The 20,619-nt window shown below is 44.4% G+C and overlaps 1 protein-coding gene and 1 long non-coding RNA gene across 2 annotated transcripts; one reads left to right on the forward strand and one right to left on the reverse strand.

Annotated features, from left to right (window-relative positions):
- Positions 1-541: 541 nt before the first annotated feature.
- On the reverse strand, positions 542-4,210 carry LOC102699722. Its single transcript, XM_006644118.3, has 3 exons — positions 4,085-4,210; positions 3,873-4,000; positions 542-3,788 (listed from the first exon to the last, which is right to left on the reverse strand). The coding sequence occupies exon 3, from the start codon at positions 3,636-3,638 to the stop codon at positions 660-662; it is 2,979 nt and encodes a 992-aa protein (XP_006644181.1). The 5' UTR covers positions 3,639-3,788; positions 3,873-4,000; positions 4,085-4,210; the 3' UTR covers positions 542-659.
- Positions 4,211-10,009: 5,799 nt separating this feature from the next.
- Positions 10,010-15,369, forward strand: LOC107303656. Its single transcript, XR_005811001.1, has 4 exons — positions 10,010-10,150; positions 10,351-10,535; positions 10,605-10,658; positions 15,330-15,369. It is a non-coding gene; the product is annotated as an uncharacterized LOC107303656 (long non-coding RNA).
- Positions 15,370-20,619: the final 5,250 nt, after the last annotated feature.

Genomic DNA, 20,619 nt, shown 5'->3' on the forward strand with positions numbered 1-20,619 from the left:
CTAACGGCACTATTTTTATGACGCATAATTATATATTTTGTTAGCAAAGATTGATTAACCAGAGTTAAAGTGGGATAATATTCATGAATGGAGCTAATAGTTATAGATGGTCTGGAATAATTTGTGGCGGTACCTTCACCAATCTGAACACAAACAATGAATAAAAATCATTCTTTAGTCTGAGAAAGTTAGTGCATCTAGAAAAAGCCACATAGCCTGAACAAAAAAAAAGGGAGAAGTGTCCATGCAAAAGATTATCTGCCAAATGCATGGGCACGAATATATCTGAACACAGCAGGAAGCACCATATGTTACAGGTTGCAATCCTTCAGTTCATCAGGCTCACCAGCCCATGACACCACTGACCACACAAAAAGTGCTTGGCCCTAGAACTGCAGTACAACATTTCTCATTTGCTCTCAGGGCCACGCTCCAAAAGAAATTGACAAGTGGGTCATCACCACATCACATACCAATTGCCAGTGCAACGTGCAGTTTTAACTTCATGACTATATGAAGAGTATCTAGGCCTCTAAATTACAAAAGATAGCATGGTTCGTTTTGCACCCCAGTTGCTTGGCGCGTGAACACCCCTGGAAGAGCATACAAAAAGCCAGATAATTACTATCTTCAGGACAGTCAACGCCAGCATTCGTGAATCAGCGGCTGCCCCTGAGCAGGAAAGTGTCAGGGACTGAAGCTGTATCCAGCTCATAGAAGCCACAAAGTTTGCCACCGTTCTCTTTTGTCAGACGGAATGAAGGTATCAGGTGAGAAAACCTTATGTTTTCTTTTGTAGGTACGTCCAGAATACCCCTTTCATTGTCAGGCTTGAACACAGCTATGTAACCATCAACTTGAGTCAAAAGTAAGACTTTTGTGCTAGCTTCAGTGCGCTCAGTAATCTCACCAATTATGTATTCACAAGCATCCTTGCTGGAAGGAATCCAACCAGGTGCCCAGTTCTTGTAGATGGCCCAAATTTCCCCTACTTGTGGGTGAATTTCAAAGTATCGTTTCCAACCAATTTGGCTGGTTTCTACTAAATGAGAGAAAGCATAGTTTGTGTCATATTTGATCCTCCAGTTACGGATTTTAAAATTCCCACAGCTCACGGGTATATTCTGCTCTAACCACATTTTCTCTTGTTCCAGCTGTGGGCAGACTTCGAGCCAAGTCAAATGTACTCTGAACGGGTCCATATCAACTTTGGTCACCCAACCATAGTACTTGGGAAATTGGTCGAGATCACTGTAAAGCGCCCATATCTGACCACGTTCAAACTTGCTATATGATCGACATTCTTCGAAGTTATAAAATTCAGTGTTTGGGTATGAAAAAGTACTGGGAGAGGGATTGGCAGCCCTCTGCAGATGCGCTGGGGTTCGTTCAAGGGAATGATCTTTATGTTTACCTCCACTTATCATATTTTCTTTCAGAGCACCTTGCAAATCATCAAATCCACTTGTTTTGCAGACAGGCATGCAGGAATCAAGAGGTACCGATGGAAATGTTATCTCCAGGTTACTAGGAAGTGATGCAGTATCTAGCTCAAGAAATCCACCAGCAACTCCTACCTTCTCGTCTCCCTTTGTTCTAAAAAATGGGATACTATGTGAGAATCGCAATATTTCACTTGGTGGTATAACAAATGATGGCTTCTCCTCTACTTTTGCAAAGAGACTAACAAAACCTTTAATCTTTACCAATGGGACAACAGCAGCACCAGCTTCCAATTTGAAATCTGACAAGATCTCCACAACTTCATACTCATAGGTTCTATGGTTATCCGCATCTGAGCTCCACTGCATACTCCAACCCTTATATATAGCCCATACCTCACCCTTTCTAGGATATATTTGATATGAACTCCTTTTTCTACCTTTCACCCATGACACAATGTGAGAGAACATGAGGGCATCTCGTGAAACCACTGTTTTTCCTAAGAAAAAGTCCCCACAAGCCACAGGCAGCTCTTCATCAGTCCATTTATCCTCTTCCTCATTCATTGCATCATGCTCCAGCCAAGTGAACTGAACTCTGAAGTTGGTAGGGTCAATACGTCTTATACGAGCATAATATCGTGGCATGCCATCACGGTCATCATAAAGTGCCCAGATCTGATCAACTGAAAACATACTAACATCCCTGCACCTATCGAAGTCAAAAAATTCTGGGTCTGCATAGATAAAGTTCGCAGCAATACAAGGCTTCTTCTGAGCACTTGTATCATGTGCAACATCTTGATTTTTTTCCTGGTTGCCTTCATTCATTGTACTTTCTTTCGCAGGGTTGTGTGCTTTGCTAGCTACATGAGGCTCACAAGCTTGTTCATCAGCATGGACAACATTATCATCAGCCACTTTCTTAGAAGAGTTACCATTTGAAAACCAATCAAATATGGTTCGCCTCTTTTTGCCAGATGAATTCTGAATGTTGCTGGCATCACTATTTGTCTTCCTCCTAGCTGATCTCCGTGGATTAACACTATCTGTCACACCTGGCTCTGCTGATGTATCTATCCTACTACCAGCAATGTCTGGATTAGCAGGGCACGATGCCATCTTCCCCTCTGCCTTATCACCAAGGTTTGCTGTAGAAGATTTATGCAACGCTGAAAATTCAAGTCCCCCTTTTCCCATTGATGAATCTGTGTGGTTAGCTGTCCCCTCACCACCTGTTCTGACACTGTTCTTTATTCGTTCATCGTGTTGTGTTCCATTAGCCATGGGATTTGCATCTCTATTCACTGCAGAAGAGATTTTCATATGATAGTCTTGTTGTCTGGGAACACCACTCTGTTGTCTAGCACTTTTGGCTGCACTTGTTGAGAATACAGAAGGCACATCCTGTTCATTTATCTTAAATGCAAGAAAATTCTTTTTGCAGTTCTGACAGCGGATTCGACGATTCAGTAGATTGGAGTAGTATTGATATTTAGTTTTACAGCTAATGCACATTGTCCAGAATGCCTCTCCCTCACTGGGTGTTGGAACTGATGATCCATATCCCGCCTTAGCCTTTGTTTCCATAGACTTCATCGACTGTGTAGCATGCTTTGGCTGAGTAGCTTGCATTGGTTGTGTACCCTGCGTTGGCTCTGTGGTCTGTGTCGATTGCCTGCCCTGCTTTGGCTCTGTAACCAATGGTGTTTGTGTTTGCTGCTTTGGCCGTGTAGCCTGTGCCGATTGTGCAGCCTGCTTTGATTGCAAAGCCTGCTTTGATGCAATTCGAGATGCAACTCTCCATTTGATGTCATATGCACACCGTTTTGTTCGATCAGACAATGTTGAGTGAGCTTCTGCAACTAATTTGAAAGCAGCTTCTGCGCCGGCGAAACTGTTTTTATCAGGGTGAAGTGAAAAGGCAAGCTTGCGGTATTGCCTTTTTATGGTTGCTTCATCCGCCGTTATCTCCACCTGGAGGACTCCATAAAAGTCCAATAGTCCATTTAACTTTGCTTCTGCGGCGCAATGTACTTCACAGACAGTTAACATCTGGGATATGTTCTCAGTCTCTGGAAATATCCTTTGTGCTTTAAGCGCAATCCTTTTGGCACCATCGAAATCTTTGTTTTCCATCTTCTTTGCAGCAATGTCCCTGGCCTTGAGGGCCTCTTCTCTGTTGCCCTCCATCATACAGGTCACCAAATTGCTTCTGCAAAAATCACAATCCTCTACATGACCAACTTATACCACCCTTGAAGCCACATTCCAAACTACCTCAAAAGTATGTGAACACCATGAATCTCCTGGAAGTTGGGAACAGCGCCTCTGGATTAACAAATCCTGCAAATTTTTGGAGACAAGAAAAAGGTAAATACAGCAACCCACATGCTATAGGTATAAAGCAAAAACAATCTAGGGACGAACCTGACGTGGGGCATGCGGGTTTAGCTGAACCCCACCCCCCCCCCCACCCCAACAAATCTCTTGCTTTGCAATTTGCAAACAAACTGACGCTAGTACTCAGGTTAAGGCAAAGAGGAGAGCTTTCAGATCTACAGGAGAAGCTAACGTTAGGGCAAGGAGAAAACATGTGGGTGGAGGTAGTGAGGACGTGCGTACGGTACGGGTGCTCTCACCGGCGGCGATGACGTGACGGGGAAGCAGCAGGGAGCCCCGGCGCGCCGCTCCTCGCGGCCACGGTGCGAAGGTCACCGCCCGGCTGCTCGCGGGGACGGGGATCGGCGCTGCTCGGCGCGGGCGGCGGACGAAGCGGGCGAGGGGAGGGGACGGAGAGGTCGACTATGGAGGAGAGTGGAGCAAGGCAGTTGAGAGGGCTAATGACGACGATGGGCTTTTTTGGCGGCACGGGCTTAATCAAAATCGGGCTACCGGCCAAAATGGGCTTTGGGTGGGCCCAAGCCCAAATCAGGCAGCTTTGGGCCCGCTTGGTCCTGCTCTTTGCCCTACAATAAACTAATAAACTCTAACTTAACATAGTGCAAGAGTTTTTCGAGGAAAAAGTATGAACCGTCCTATTAAACTATTGCAGTCAACCGAAGTATCCTTAAACTCAGATATCAGACATTTTACACTCTAAACTTATCAAAATGGGTGAATTACACCCCAATTCAATTCGAAGCTATTTTAGTCCTACATGGCGTGGCGCATATGTGGCAGTCTAGTTAGGTAAAAGTATTTTTAAATTAGGCCCACATGTCATATCTTCAAGCACCTCCATCGCCATTCCTTCTCTTCTGCCAACACTCTTCCCTCGAGCTCTGGCTCCACCTTAGCAATCTACAAAGGTAGCAATTGTGGCGATGGCAAGGGGTAGCACACTTATTCGCCTTCCATCAACCACGTCACTTTTGACCAAAACTCATCCTCTTTGTATCTCCATCCCTCTATTTTCCTCCACGGGTTGCACTGACAATAACAAAAAAGGTACTGAAATCACCCCTCCTGCCTAGGAAGCTATAGCGATCGCGATGACTTGAGACTACACACACAGATAGGAATAGGTGCAGACCGTTAGCATCCTCCACTAGCTCATGGTGCCCACTGCATCCTCTATTAGATCCAACTTCCCAACGCCTCGTCGCTCACTTGAGGAGGACCAATGGAGGAAGGGGGTGGCAATGGAGGAGGTGGTTGGTTACGGGAGCAAGAACTTATTCGAAAGGGTGTTAGAGGTGGCGGAGCTCGAGCTCGCTTGGGTGGCAGAGCCCAAGGACGATGGAGGCAGTGGCTAGCAGTAGAGCCCAAGCTTGTCGGAGGAGGTCTGACAAAGACAATGAGGGAGAAGGAGGTGGTTGTATGTGGAAGACAATATGGGGGTAGAGGGAAAGAGAAGAAGAGGGCTAAATATCTCACATGTGGGCCCCTCTTTTATAAATAATTTTAGCTACATGTGTGCCACGTAGGACCAAAACCGCTCTAAATTGAATTAGGGGGTAATTTGTCTGATTTGATTTATTTAGGGTGTGAAATGTTTAGTATTTGAGTTCAATCTGAATTGAATTAAGGGGTAATTTGTCTGGCTTGATTAATTTGGGGTGTGAAATGTTTAGTATTTGAGTTCAATTCCACCGACTAAGATAGTTCAAGGGGTAATTCATACCTTTTCATTTTTTAATATACTGAACTAGTGCAAGAACTTTTGAAAATGAGTAACATGTACAACTAGCCCTTAAACTTATAAGGTGGTGTCAAATAGGTACATAATCTTGCTAATCTCACAATTAGCATACTATGGTACAATCGCATGTTCGACCATGGTCACGTCGACGTGACACGCCACCTGCACAATTGAAATGTCTACCCAACCCACATGCGCAGTGCGTGATACGCACTCACGTCATGGCCTTTTTGCTTCTAGACCCATATTTCTTTCTCATTTGCATCCTTGGTCCATGTCACACCCAAAAATTGAACCAAATTCCAAAATTTATTGTTCATTGAATCCCGTCCACATCCCAAGTTTAACTGTAGTTTAAATTTAAAAAGGAAAAAGGAAATTTAGAAACCATTTTAATTAAGTAAAGAGGGAAACAAAAGTGATTAAGTGCTTAATTAATAATGGAAAAGGGACAATAATATTTTTCTTATATTCTTGGTACCAAAAAACACTGACAGGATTTTTACTTGAATTTGAAGAGCAAGTTAAGCATTTTTAAGCATTTAAAAACCATTCTTGGAATTAAGAAATATAAAAGAGGGTTGTTTCCCTCATTTCTTGGCTCTGAGCCAAATATGACCCATCTCCTTCCCTCGCCTTGCTGACCACCCTTTCCCTCCTACTCGACTACTTGGGCCCACCTATGAAAGTCCCACTCTAGTTGTCCCCTCTACTTTTCGCATCCCTTCCACCACCTCTCATCGCCGACCGTGCTCCCTTGCACCCACAAATTGTTGTTGCACACATCATTATCTCCCATCCTCTCCGTTTGTTGATGTCGTCATCCCTTGCGTGCGCCCGTGCTTTGTGAGTACATCCCCGCCACCCCGCACGTCGCTACATCGTCCACTGTTTTCCGCATGACATCCATGTATCAATGTATATATTTTCTATATGTGTCTAGATTTATTAGCACACATGAACCTAAACAAGGCTAGTCTTATAATGTGGAACAGAGGGAATAACTTCTTCCTCTTCTAGGCACCCAGGCGAGGGTAGGTGGGATAGAGTTGGGTTGGACCAGGTATGGGCTGATTGGCTACCGGATTTACTATGGCAGGGGTAGCTTGGGTAGGTGGGATAGAGTTGGGTTGGACCAGGTATGGGCTGATCAGCTACCGGATTTACTATGGCAGGGGTAGCTTGCCTAGAGAGGGATTACCCATGCGGGAAATACAACCTTAGCGTGATATGAATGGTTTGGGGTGGGTTATGTGGACACTCCTATAACAACCTCTTAGCGAGATGTCGTGGTACATACTAGCGTACTTGTGAGTAAAGTTGTACACCTCTTATTAGAGTAAAATTGTTTGAACAGTTGCGCTCGCAGTTATGATGTGTAGGGGTGACCCAATCTTTCAGTGAGTTGAGATAACTATGATTTGTGGGAAAGACGTTAACGATCTAGCTATGACCGTATGATACGTTGTTGCGTTGTGTGTTAGCGATCAATACACCTCTCCGAGGATTGTTGATCTTGCCGATGCAGATGAACTTTACTCCTGCAACAAATTGAGAACAAGATAAAACAAGCACTGGTTTGCAAGATATAAGGGAAGAATAAAAGATGAATCTCAATTAAAAGTAGGGTTCCAAACAAGTAGACAGTCGGTTAATCCAACACACGCACTATAAGGAAGTAGCTTAAGCTAAACTTACAAAAGAAAAACCCAAATAACCCTAAAAGGGGTAGTTAGCTATTTCAGGAGTGGAGGAGGTCATAGGGATGTCCTCCCCCTGTTTGGGGCGCAACCCACCTTAGGCCTCCTCTTTGGCCAGGGTCCCAGACGAAGTTACAAACCCATAGTCCCATAAAAGGGGATGCAACACCTTGTTTTCAAGATTGTGGATGACTCAGAAGGAATTTTGCAATGAGACTAGGTCCATCGGAAAGATGACTCTAAAACCTTTCCGTCAAGTACTCATGGGCCTGAAATGGATCTCGTATATAGATTTGGCGTCTGTTTGAAGTTAGCACTGTCTCGAGAATCCAAAGTTGAATCCAAAACTCGGACGACTTGATCTCAATATCTTCTTGTTAGCATATGATGTGAGCAATGGTTGCATATGTCATTTTTTAACTTTGATTAATAATTATCTATATTTTTACTTATGCTAAAGTAAGTGCTTTATAAATGCGAATTATGCAAATTATCCTTTAAACCTATTTCCATTGTACTCAGTCTTGCGATTTTCCCCAATTCCCTCGGAGGCAAGTGTTGGGTTAGATGAGGATTTTACGGAGGACTAGGCAAGTTGCAACGATCAAGGACTGCCTATTAGCCGCCGCCACGCTTCTTAGTTCTATTGATTTCAATGCATGATTAAGACTTGTTATTTATTTATTTATTTATTGTAAGACAACGATACTATATTAATTTGTCTTTTGTTTACCTAAGCTAGTTCTGGATCAGGATTCACTGTATAATAAAGTTCAGAAATTAGTTTAATTTCTGGGCATGATTGTCCACATTCTCATTCCATATGTCTTTCACTGTTCCCTAAAATCATATAAGTTTAAAGGTATTGTGTTTCTCATTTGCACATGAACTAGGATTGAAATAAGGTGCAGTGTTGCGATAAGTTGAAATGAGTTGTGGCGATGTTGAAGCAAGATGTGGGAATGATTGGGGTTGAGGTAATGGCTAGATCAAGCAGGAGCATAGGACAAGTTGTATCACAATTATACAGTTAAAGCTTTGCACCTGTGATTCGGTACGAGAAGGAGTTGTTGGACTATTCACCGGATGTTGTTAGCGACCATGGCTGAAAGGCGGCATGATGGATTTCGTCAAGCAAGAACAATCCATCTAAGAGGTACTTAGCTTATGAAAGAGCTTGTGTAATAGCTCATTTGTAAGCAATCATTTTTTTCCTTTGAACCATGTTTTTTAAAACAATCTTTTTTTTTGCATTTTGAATGAATGGAACAGTGAATGCAATTTCATGAAGTCCATGTGCATCTCACTTCAACTTGCCACAATGACACACCTTGCTACAAAGCTAGTTCATGCTTTGCTAATAAGGTTTGGGGGAACTTGCAAGATAGATAGAGTAAGTTTGTGGACTGATGATGCACATGAGAAAGATAATAGGGGCTTGGATGCAAAAAGGAAATGACGTGAGAGACGTCACGACCCACACATAAGGGCTAAGTAGCTAGCTTGGTTGTCATGTCCATAAGGCGTGCCACGTTGGTGCGACCACAGTCAAACTAGATATTGGACTAGCTATGGTACATTAAATAAGTTTAGTAGTCTAATTATGGGATTGACAAGATTACGAACTTGTTTGACACCAACTTACAAATTTATGGGTGATGTATTTTACTCTTTGAAAAATAAGCATATAGATGCAACAACTTGCCTGGTGCATACATTTTGGTTAAAACATTAATATGGCATGGAATACTTTTCTAAGTCATATAACTAGCCAACAATCCATCTGAATTAAGAGTCTACATGTATTGTTTTTACTTGGTAGTGTTTATTGTTTTGGCCAAAATGGCATGCATAAGAAAATAAAATATATACAATGTGCTACATAATAATATACATAGTGTTATGGTCTCGACAATACGATTTTCAAAGGATTCACATGTCTACTATTAATACTAAATAAAATTAACTTACTATGATATATATATATATATATATATAGGAAAATTAGATCCTACTATATATATATTATCTCCATTTTATATTATAAGATGGTCTAACTCTTCTTAAATTCATATGGATGCTAATAAATCTGGACATATACATACATGCATACATACATACATCACATAATTATTGATCCATGATGAATATAGGTAGACTCAAAACATTTATAATATGAAATAGATAGAGTATTGAAAACAATTTTCTATTCTGAAACTAAAAAGATGTAATGATTGTCAAAACTAGTGTCGTGTTATTAATATCTTTTTCTTTCTTTCCTATGTTGTTCTTCCGTAACAATGTGGAAAAATATTTGCATGACATTTTATTTTCCAGAGTTTGAATCTTCGAGGGGATCATACTTGTCACGCCCTGAGTTTTACCCAAGCCAAGAATTAATTAAATAATGTATTAAAAATTATTTGTTAATTAAAGTTCAGGAGAAAAACAGTGTATAAATTTAATTAAACTAATTGGAAGCTTTTCGAAATGTTCTAAAATGTCCCGAAAGCATTTTAAATGATTAACAGGATTTAAATTTAAATTTTAGAGAATAAAATTTGCTCTAATAAACTTAATAAAAATCGGCAAAATTGAAGGCAATTTCTTTTTTCTTCCCTTCTTCCTTTTTCTTTTCTTTTCCCCTCCTTTCTTTTTTCTTTTTCTTTTTTTTTCCACCCTGGCCGAACTCCTCCTCCTCCCTGGTCGCACCTCCTGCTCTGCCCCCTCCTCCTGTGCGATCGATCTCCTCTCCCCCTGTTATCGCACATCCTTCCTCCTCCCTGCGCCCTCTCCCCCTGCCCCAGATCGCACGTCTCCCTCCCTGCCCTCCAGACCGAGAGCGATCTCCCCTTCCCCTCCAGGTGCGTGCATCTCTCCCTCTCCTCTCCTGTTGTACGATCTCCCCACCTCCTCCTCATGGCAAAACTAATTCCTGACTCTAATTCTTATCTCTTTGAAATTTTATCTATTTCCTTTTTAATAGGGGATTGATTCTTAGATTTATCTCTAGTTTTCTCCTATGAATAGACCCTCAAGCCCCCACCTTTTTCGTCTTTTTCAGCCACGATGCGCCCATGCCATCGCTCCGCTTCGCCGGGCGCTGTCTCCCTACTGTTCTCCGTGTTCTGCCCATGCCAAACAGCAAGCAACCACCGACCAATTCCCCCACAAAAATACATCGATCCCCGGCTGCCCTTGTTCGGAGCAGTAGTACATCGCCGCCGGTTTTCCTCCACTGAATTTCAGGTTCGCATATTTTTTATTGTTGCGAATTAATCTAAATTAATCTACCGTTTAATTGTTTAGATTTTTTAGCCGAACAGCGAGGAAACGCAACAGTCCATCGCCAATCTCTCCACCAAATCTCAGGTTCGCATACGTTTTGCTCATGCGAATCAATCTATCTTTGATCTACCGTGTAATTGCTTAGATTTTCTAATCTAATTAGCTAGCGTGAGATTGATCCACAGTGCGAACTTTAATTTCGTACACGTAGATTGGTTTTACGTTAAAGTCGTTTAGTTTTAGTTAGCGAGTCATTAAACTTCAATTTAACGGGTCGTTCAATCTTGTCGTTGTTCCGCTAACAGTTCACGGGTTCGTGTTTCGGATCTGATTCGTCATACGAATCTTTGATTCGTGCACGTTTTGGTTCTATTTTTCGAATACGTGTACTGTTCGCAAATTTCCCGAGCCGCAGCCCAACACGCGCTCGAAGTCCCCATCGCCTCCCTCGGCACACTCGTCCTTTTCCGTCTCCTCCAAGCTAGCAGGCCGCCGGCCTAGCCGTCTAGCCCGCTCCCTTCGCTCGGCCTGCTCTCCTCCCCTCCCTTCCCACACTGGGCCGGCCGAAAACCATGGCCCAGACGCCACCTCGCTCGCGCCAAGTCTGGGCCGCCTCCCTCTCCTCCTCTGGGTCACTGACAGGTGGACCCCACCTATCAACCCTATCCTCTTCCTCCGACCGCCCTCCGTTGCTGCCACTACACGGCGTTCCCGGCCGAGCCACGCTAGAGCCACACGCGCATCCCGCCACCATGCCGCGTTGCGCCAGCGCGTCGCCGCTACGCCGACACGCGCCGGCGATCCGCTGCCACGCCCGTGCGCCACACCCTGCCACCCGCGCTCGCGCCGCCGGTCGTGTCGCGCCACGTTCGCTCGCCACCTCTGCCCCGGTCCCTCGCTGCCGGCTGCCCTCATGCCTCACCGTGCGCATGCCTCGCCGCGTCGCGCCGCGGTCGCTGCAACCATCCTTCGCGCACGCGTATCGCCGCTCTGCGTCGTGCCTCGCCACGTCTGTGCCCTGTCATTGCTACCGAGCTGCGCCCCCGCCTCGCGTGCACCGAGCCACCTCGCCACCTCGCCACCGCGCCGGCACCCTTGTGTTGCTGCTCTGCCTTGCCTCGCCATGCATCGTGCCGTCGAGCCGTCGGCCATCCCCGTCCTCCGCTCGCCGGCGCTAGCGCCGCCGCATCCTCGCCTCATTGCCGTGCTGCTCCACCGCCGCGCCGGCCGCTCCACCCCAACCGTAGCGCGCACCAGCCGCTGCTCCACTCGCGCGGCCCAATGGCTGTGCCGTGTCACGCCCTGAGTTTTTCCCAAGCCAAGAATTAATTAAATAATGTATTAAAAATAATTGGTTAATTAAAGTTCAGGAGAAACCCAGTGTATAAATTAATTTAATTTAATTGGAAGCTTTTTGGATATTCTAAAATATCCCGAAAGCATTTTAAATTATTAACAGGATTTATATTTGAATTGCAGTCAGTAAAATTTGCTCAAATAGACTTAATAAAAATCGGCAAAATTGGAGGCAATTTCTTGTTTTCCCTCCTTCCTTTTTCTTTTCTCTTTCCATCTTTTCTTTCTCCTTTTTTTCCCTTTTCTTTTTCTCTTTTCCTTTTTTCCCTCCTGGCCGAACTCCCCCTCTGCCCTCCTCCCTGTACGATCTCCTCCCCCTCCACCTCCTCTCTGTGCGCCCCGTCCAACTCCTCCTCCCCTGCCGTGAACAACCCCACCACTTCCTCTCATGGTAAAACCAATTTCCAATAAATTAGGACTCCAATTTTTATCCCTTTGAAACCTTATCTTTTCCTTTTTAATAGGGGATGGATAACTAGATTTATCTCTAGCTCTCCCCTATAAATACCCCCCTAGGGCCTCGCCTTTTTCCCTTCTGTTTCTCTCCCGTGCGCCGAAGCCTTGCTGTGCCCCTGCTGCCCATCTCCTCGGCCGATCATCCTTGCTGCACGACCTTGTTGTGCCCTTGCCGAACAGCAAACAGCCACTGGCCGATTCCTCTCAAAATTCGTCACCCCCGCTGCTGCTGCTAGCTGCCCCTGCCACCAGCCCCCGCAGGCGTGCGAAACGCTCTTTTCGCACGGGTTTTTGCCCTGCCCTGCGCTAGCCGAGCCGCTGCTCCTGTCAAGCGCCATCTCTGTTCAGCACACTGGTTGCTCCCTGTTTTTGCAGCAGCCCAATCCGATCTATTCCGCCGAATCTCAGGTTCGCATATATTTTATTCTTGCGAATCAATCTAAGTTAATCTACCGTTTAATTGTTTAGGTTTCCTAGCCAAACAACGAGGAACAGCAGCAATCCATCGTCGATCTCTCCACCAAATCTCAGGTTCGCACATGTTTTACTCATGCGAATCAATCTATTTTTGATCTACCGTGTAATTGTTTAGGTTTTCCAATCTAATTAGCTAGCGTGAGATTGATCTACAGTGCAGACTTTAATTTCGTACACGTAGATTGATTTAACGTTAAAGTCGTTTAGTTTCCAGTTTAGCGAGTCGTTAAATCTCGATTTAACGGGTCGTCAAATTCTGTCGCTATTCCGCTAACAGTTCATAGGTTCGCGTTTTAGTTCTGATTCGTCGTACGAATCTTTGATTTGTGTACGATTTGGTTCTATCATGTGAATACGTGTGCTGTTCGCAAATTTACCGGGCCGTGGCACAACCCGCGCTCGAAGTCTCTATCTCCTCCCTCGGCCCACTCCTCCTTTTCCCTCTCTCCCGGCCTAGCTCGTCCGGCCCAACTCCTTCCAATCGGCCTGCCTCCTCCCGCCTCCCTCTTTTCTCTTCCCTCCCGCTCCCACGCCGTATCAGGCCACGGCCCACGGCCACACCCGCACCCAAAGTGATGTCCTCCTCCCTCCTCTCTCGGGACACCAACAGGTGGACCCCACCTGTAGGGCCCGTCCCTTTCATCCAGCCGGCACCCACGCCTGCGCGCGCCCGCACGTCGCCGCACCGCGTCGCGCGCCGCCAGCTGCTCGCCGTGCCTCGCCCTCGCGCCGCTTCGTCGTCTCACTGCCCCCCTCTGCCTGCTCCCGCGTCGCTGAAGCTGTCACCGCGTCGCTGAAGCTGTCACCGCGCCGCTGCGTCGCTCGCCCGCGTGCGTCGCGCCACTTCGCGTGCTGCCGCGTCACCCCGAGCTGCGCCACCAGCCGCTGCCTTGCGTCGTGCCATGCCGTTGAGCCATGCCCTCCACTCGCGCGCACTGCCGCATCGCCGCGCCCCGGTGCCGAGCTGCCTCGCCGCCGTGATGCCGCCTCTGCTCGTGCCCGCGCTCCACGCTTTGTCGCCACGTACGCTTGCACCGCCGCCTCCCTCATGCCGCCGTTGTCGGCTGCAAACTGCCTCTCCTCGTGCCGTCGCCGAGCCGCGCTCGCACCGCGCACCTCGCCCCGTCCAAAGCCGCGTTGCCGCTGCTCGCGGACTGCTTCCGCGCCGGCCGTACCCGTCGCGCCGCACCGCCCCGCCGTCCCGGCCGTGCTGTGCCTTCGCCGCCTCGCCCCGCACCGCTGCTCTCCTCGGCGCCGTCGCACCGCGTCGCTGACGTGTCTCGCCTCGGTCTGCCTCGCCCCGCCCGCGTCCCGCAACGGCTGCGCGTAGCCACTATGCTGCTTTTCCCGGCCTCGTCCCGTGCCGCCGCCAACCACCTCCCGCTTTCGCCGTGCCGCGTCCACCCTGGCCACGCTAACCGCTCCTCCGCCCTATGCGCCGGCCGCCACCTATAGATCCCTTCCTCCCGGCCACCACCGCCCCGTTCGATCTCCCTCACGCCCGCCTCTCGCTGTCACTCCATGTCGTCGCCCGTCGACGGTCTTCGCCGCTGGACGCCGATCACCGCACGTGCGTCGTCATCTCCTCTGCCGCCGCCTTCCTTCTTTCGGTCGTCGCCGCCTCTCCACCGTCGAGCGCCGATGCCGCCTCCTCGGGCCGCAGGATGCCGATCGCCGGCCGCACATCATCATCCTCTCGCCCTTGGGTCGTCGTCGCCCTCCACGGTGAGTCCGCTCTCCTCCCTTCCTCGATATCGCCGCCTCTCCCCTTTCTCGCCTTGCGCGGCCGCAGACCGGTGCTCATCACCATCGCCCGTTCGCCGCTGCGGTCGCCGCCTCCTCTCCCCGTCGGCTCCCTTTCCTCTCCTCACCGCTGCACCGCCCCGATCCCTCTCCCTCTCGGCCGTGTCTCCACGCCACCGTTCCCCACTTCGCCACCGTCGCCGTCGCCCGTGGTCGGTCACCGACCGCCGCCGCTCACTGGAGCTCGCTGCCGCCAGCGCTCGTCGCCGCCAACGCCGGTTGCCGCCCACCACCGCCAGCTCCCCTCCTCTGTTTGGCCGCTCCATCACCCCTCTTGTGTCCCTCTCCCTCACTGTCTTGTGGTCCCCGGCCCGTCAGTCGAATCCCCTCTCTCCCCGTGGGCCCCACGACCAGCCTCTCTCTCTCACCCCGTGGGCCCCCTTTGTCATTCCCTTTGCCCCGCTGCCATGTGGGTCCTCTCTGTCAGTGTGCCTCTCCCTGCTGACATCAGCTCCTCCAATAATTGCGCAATAATTGATTTAGGACTTTTCTTTTTAGTTTAAAAACACTGTTAAACCTCTAAAATTCATAGCTAATTTATCTAGTCTCCGTTTAGGTCCACTCAAGTTTCATTAAATCCAGAAAAATGTCAAGAATCCATTAAAAATAGTTTCTTTCTCTGTTTCAGTAGTTTTATAGTTTGTTTTTTCTTGTTTGTCATAGGTTTTGACCCCGTCGCAGCGTCGTTCGTTCTCGAAGTCGTCGCCGAAGTTCCTCGTGGGTCTGAGCAAGGCAAGTGGCACCCTCCTTTGAACATATTGATCCCATGTTTATAAAATCCCTGCTTTACATTCAAACATGCATTGTTTTATGCAAATGTATTTATTTTATTTATCTATTGGGCAATTACCTTTATATCCGTTGATTCCCACTTATTATTATTGTTATCCCAGGGTTAATTTGACCAGAAATAGGCTTAGGAAATGCTTAGCCATGCTTAGTTCAACTAGCTCAACTTTTATTATTTAATATTGATTAGACTTTGATAGACATTTAATGGTTGTGATCATTATTAATCTCCCGATGTGGATTAAATACAACTAAAATATTGCTTATGGTGGGTTGTGAGTGCATGGTTTTGAGAGTCGTGCCCATAGCAATTAAGGACCGGTTCTCAGGAAACCCTGGAAGTCTTACACGTACTAACCACAAGCCAGAATGGGCAACGGTGAGACTTGTATTCTAGCTTGTCCCTATTCGACGTACCCAGGCAAGGGTGGGCGTGATGGAGTATGGATGGGAATCGTGGTGTAACGATGGTCATATGTTGCTTCCGGATTCACCTAGGCACAAGAGGGGGCTGCCCGACTTGGTGTAAAGGAGGGGGCGAAACCTGAAGTGTGGTGTGATTGTCTAGGGAGGGTTTGGTGAAAGGTCTTATCATGGTTTTCGTACCGAGGTATCGTGGTGGTACGTTGGGGCATGGTAACATGCTTGGGAGCCATGTCTTGAGGGTAAAATTGTACACCTCTGCAGAGTAAAACTATTCGAATAGCCGTGCCCGCGGTTATTGGGCGAACTAACAGATTCACTGGGATTAGTTGAACCTTTTATAATCTGATTAATCTTGGAACTGGTTTGACCCTGCGCAACGTGTTGTAACGTTGGCAGTGGTTTGGGTTTGTCGCTACGTGGTGTAACGTTCGACAGCGGTCTGGGCCTGTTGCAACGTGGTGTAATGTTGAACAGTGAATGGTTTTTTTTCGAGTACTTTACTTTACTTTTATTTCAGTCTATTTTATCTACTGTTTTGCTAAATTACTGCTGCTTTGTGCAATTTACTCTTAGCCTATCCTTGTACCCTATTGCATTCATTATTATCCTCTCTTGGGTGATACTTGTTGAGTACGGTGGTTTGTACTCAGCCTTGCTTAATTTTTCCCCCACCAGAGCAAGTGCCAGAGTTTCAGTCAGAAGGTCGTCCGCAAGGTTGAAGTGAGGTTCAGTCCGCCATCGAGAATGCCTGTGGTGTGGAGCCGTCATCGCCAGCTGAAGCTAAAGATTAGATGATCTAGTCTTATTTTTCTTTTTCCGTTGCATTTCGATAGATAATTGTTTTTATTTGTTTTTAAGTCGTGGAACTGTGTATTAATTTGTCATAGTGTGTACTCGGGCTGATTCTTGGACCGAGATTAATGCATGCTATTGTTCAGAAATTGGTGTAAATTTCTGGGCGTGGCAATACTCTTTATTGAGGAGCTCACAAAGAGTCAGGTCATTTCCACAAATTCCTGTATCAATTTGTTCTTTTATCATAATGTAGGTGAAATTATATCTTTTTCCATATTTCTTCTTTCCTTCCTATGCTCTTGTTCAATAACAATGGCTTTAAAGGAAAAATTGTAAGGTTGCCATTATAATTTTGCTAAATTGGAGATATGTCATTCTGACCCACGTGCCATTGTCTTATGCGGGCCCCACATGTCATTGAGATACCAATGACATATCATCGACTTTGCAAAATTATAATGCACATTTGCATGGAACAATGTTTAGAATTTTTTTAATATGCATGATGTTGCACAAACCTTTGAATCTACCTAGAGATTGTTGTGTTGCATCTTGTAACTATGCCATGGACAACTTGATTTTACATGTTTATGGCATAGGATTGTAGAAAATGCACATATATTTAATACTCCATCTATCCCAAAATTTCTTTTTGTCCATTCTTATTTGTCCTAAAATAATTTATTTTTGAGCGATCATTGCATTAGAGCTTGTGAAAACAAGGAACCAATACATTAAGAATAAATAAAGTAGGAGACGATTATATTGATATTTAATAAAGTAAAATCTATTCTAGTGTTTTTGCAACTGTATCAAGAGTACATTTGCAACTGATCCTTATCATGAAATATTTGTCAACATGGGCCTAGAAACTACTATACTACCATGAGACACCAGGACCATCATTCACAGTTATATTATTCATTGCATTGATTTTATATTCCTTCAGCACACTATGTTCCTTCCACTATCTATTTTGTTTGATACTATATCTCATCCTTTTTCACATATTGGACAACCAACAAGCAAGGATAGAGTTAATAAGCTTTCTAAAAGGTACTCATGGGCCATGAGAAACCTCCTTAATCTATGGGTAGGTTTGCAAGTTGATGCTATTAGGAGACTTGAATCAGTGAACATGAATTAATTTGCTACATGCCATTTCTAGAATAATCAATACATAGGGCCTAGTTGTTTCCAAGATAAATAATAGGTACACGCATGGATCCGTTGTGCTTAAGAGGATATATAGGTGCTCATGAGGGAGTACACCCTCCCAAGTTACACATAGGTGTTAACCCTCCCAAGGTTGACAAGTTACATCTCATCCTTGTATCACATTGAACGTAATGTTGATACACATAAGACCGAATAGTTCCAATTGGTTCTTATTTCTTGCTGGTTTGATAGGGTTCCCATTGGCTTTCAAGCATAAGACTTTGGGCCTATCAATACTCCAAGGTTGACATAGTGCTTAGAATCACGACTTGTCTCAAACAAACGATATTGATGATTTTCAGCTAAAATAATATTCCGTCAATTTTAAAAGAGATGACTCCAACTTTTGGACATAAGTTTGACCATACATCTTATTTAAAAAGAGTGAATTGCATAAAGACTGGACAATAGAGTAAAAATATTACACAAAAAGATGGTGCAAATTGAAACTTTGGCAATAAAAAGTAGTCAAGAGTGAATCACTTTAAAAAATTTAGAGCAAATATGGTAAAAAAGTCACCATACTTATTATACATGTAATGATAATAAAAGCATGACAGAATAAATAATACATGACAGAATAAGACATATGATCAAATATTATACCCAAAAGAGTAAAGTGCAAGGTGGGTCCCTAAACTTCTTCAATATGTCATGCATGTCTATCTACTGTCAAAATGCATATATACATCACATAACTCTTCAAAGTGTGTTATTTCAGTCCCAAACGGACACGAGCCCTCTAGAATCCCACGTGAGACTAGCATGATATGCTAGCTCACACATGTTCTTTTCTCATGCTGACGTAAAAGAAGAGGAAATGGGAAAAAAGAAGAAAGGAGAAAAAAAAGAGAGTATAAGGAGAAGGGAAAAGAGAAAAGAAGGAAAAAAAAGTAAAAATGTCTAAATAGGCCCAATTTTCAATTACAGTAGAGTTTGTGATGATACCACCTGATCACCCGTTTGGCATATCACATAAGCGATACGTGTTATTCTAGAGAACTCATGGTAGTTTGGAATTGGGATAATACACCTTAACCCATTTTGTGATTTAGAGATTCACTAGATTATTCACATTTTTTGTGTGCATGCTTTTTTATAAAAAAAATTTGCGTAGAAGTTTATTTTATTATGTTTGTACAGTAGAATTTTAATTTATATAATAGTGATCATAAAATTAGATATTTTTTATCTTTTATCCACGAATAGAATATAGATGTGATGATTTTGTGTTGTTTATTGTTTGCATGTGACAACTGAAGGCACCTCTCATTATCGTGGGATGTAAACAGGATCTTAAGGACGAGCAGGAGCATGTCAATCTTGAGCAGGTGATGGTGCCCATCATGCGTAGATTCAGAGAGATTGAGATAGGCATTGAGTGCTCTGCACTTCACAAGATCCAGGTTAGATTTGTGAAGATGCCTTCGTATTTCTATATTACTAGCAATATACCCGCGCTAATGCTATGATATCATAATATTTATATTCATACATCATTTAATTTCATGTTAGTTAAATTAGTTTTTTCTAAAATAGGTCTAATTGCACATTAATTTGGTTCAAGTCATATACTCATATATCAAACATACATGCGCTAATGAAGGTGACATTTGATAATAAAAATCAATTAAATGAAAGAAAATTTATGTTTTGGACATTGCACAATTTTAGCTATCATAGTCATATTCAACCAAAAGAATTTCATGGGCATATGTGTACTGTCCACCATGCTATGAAGGCATGTGTATACTAAAGATGTGTAAAATAGGAATCATTTTGAAGATGTGTGTAGGACTCTTTCGTACAATACAATTGGGATATATCTTCTAATTCATGTAAATGAAGTATTTAGACAAATTCGTACAATACCATTGAACAACGTTCTTTTGTCACAATCTAACATAAATCCACAGCAAAGCGTAGGCTAGGTAAAAGAAAAACTTAATTATAAATCTTAATCATATGCAATTCAGAAATCTAATTGTGTGTATAATGATTAATCTTATACATTTCTAAAACTCAACAAGTCACACCTTCATCACATTTGATAATTATAGGAATATACACATACACATGCAATATATAGCATAATTATAGGAGCTATATACATGGAAAGTGTATATGTTTATACTGTATAGGAAGTTTCTAATATATAGAAATGATATTATATGCATGGTAGCAGGGGATGTAGAGTCGATCTGGTGGATGTAGATAATTCTGTATCATTAGATTTGTCCCGTAAGACAATGAGTCATGAGACATACCAGGTGGTGCACTATAGAGTAGATTGAGTTGCCATTCAATAATTGGTGATTGATCTGAATTGTTTAGGATTACTATGCTAGCTCATCAATTGCCATGCTTTTATGTTTGCTTATGTAGCAAAATTCTCATAAACATATCCTGATGACCTTTATCGTCTATTCTAGCTACTATGAACTTGTAGTTTTAATCAATGCTTTATTGAGATACATAATTACATATCTTATGCTAGGTTTGGGTTATAATTGTTTTCTTCTTGCAAAAATATGAAAGATACCGTGATTATTTTATTTATGAATGTTTGCAAGTGGCTGAGATCTTCTACTATGCCCAAGAGGTCGTCATTCACCCAGTAGGCCCTATATTTGATTATGAGACAGTTTTCTGATGCTACGGTGTGTGGCAGCTTTGAATCGAATATTTTACTTATTTGACTGTGATAGGGTTGGAGCACTCAGTG

This window comes from Oryza brachyantha, chromosome 1, assembly GCF_000231095.2.
Source record: "Oryza brachyantha chromosome 1, ObraRS2, whole genome shotgun sequence".
In the NCBI taxonomy this organism is placed as follows: domain Eukaryota; kingdom Viridiplantae; phylum Streptophyta; class Magnoliopsida; order Poales; family Poaceae; genus Oryza; species Oryza brachyantha.

Excerpts from the sequence above, each read along its gene's own strand:
- LOC102699722 (XM_006644118.3), bottom strand. The coding sequence starts at position 3,638 with ATGATGGAGGGCAACAGAGAAGAGGCCCTCAAGGCCAGGGACATTGCT.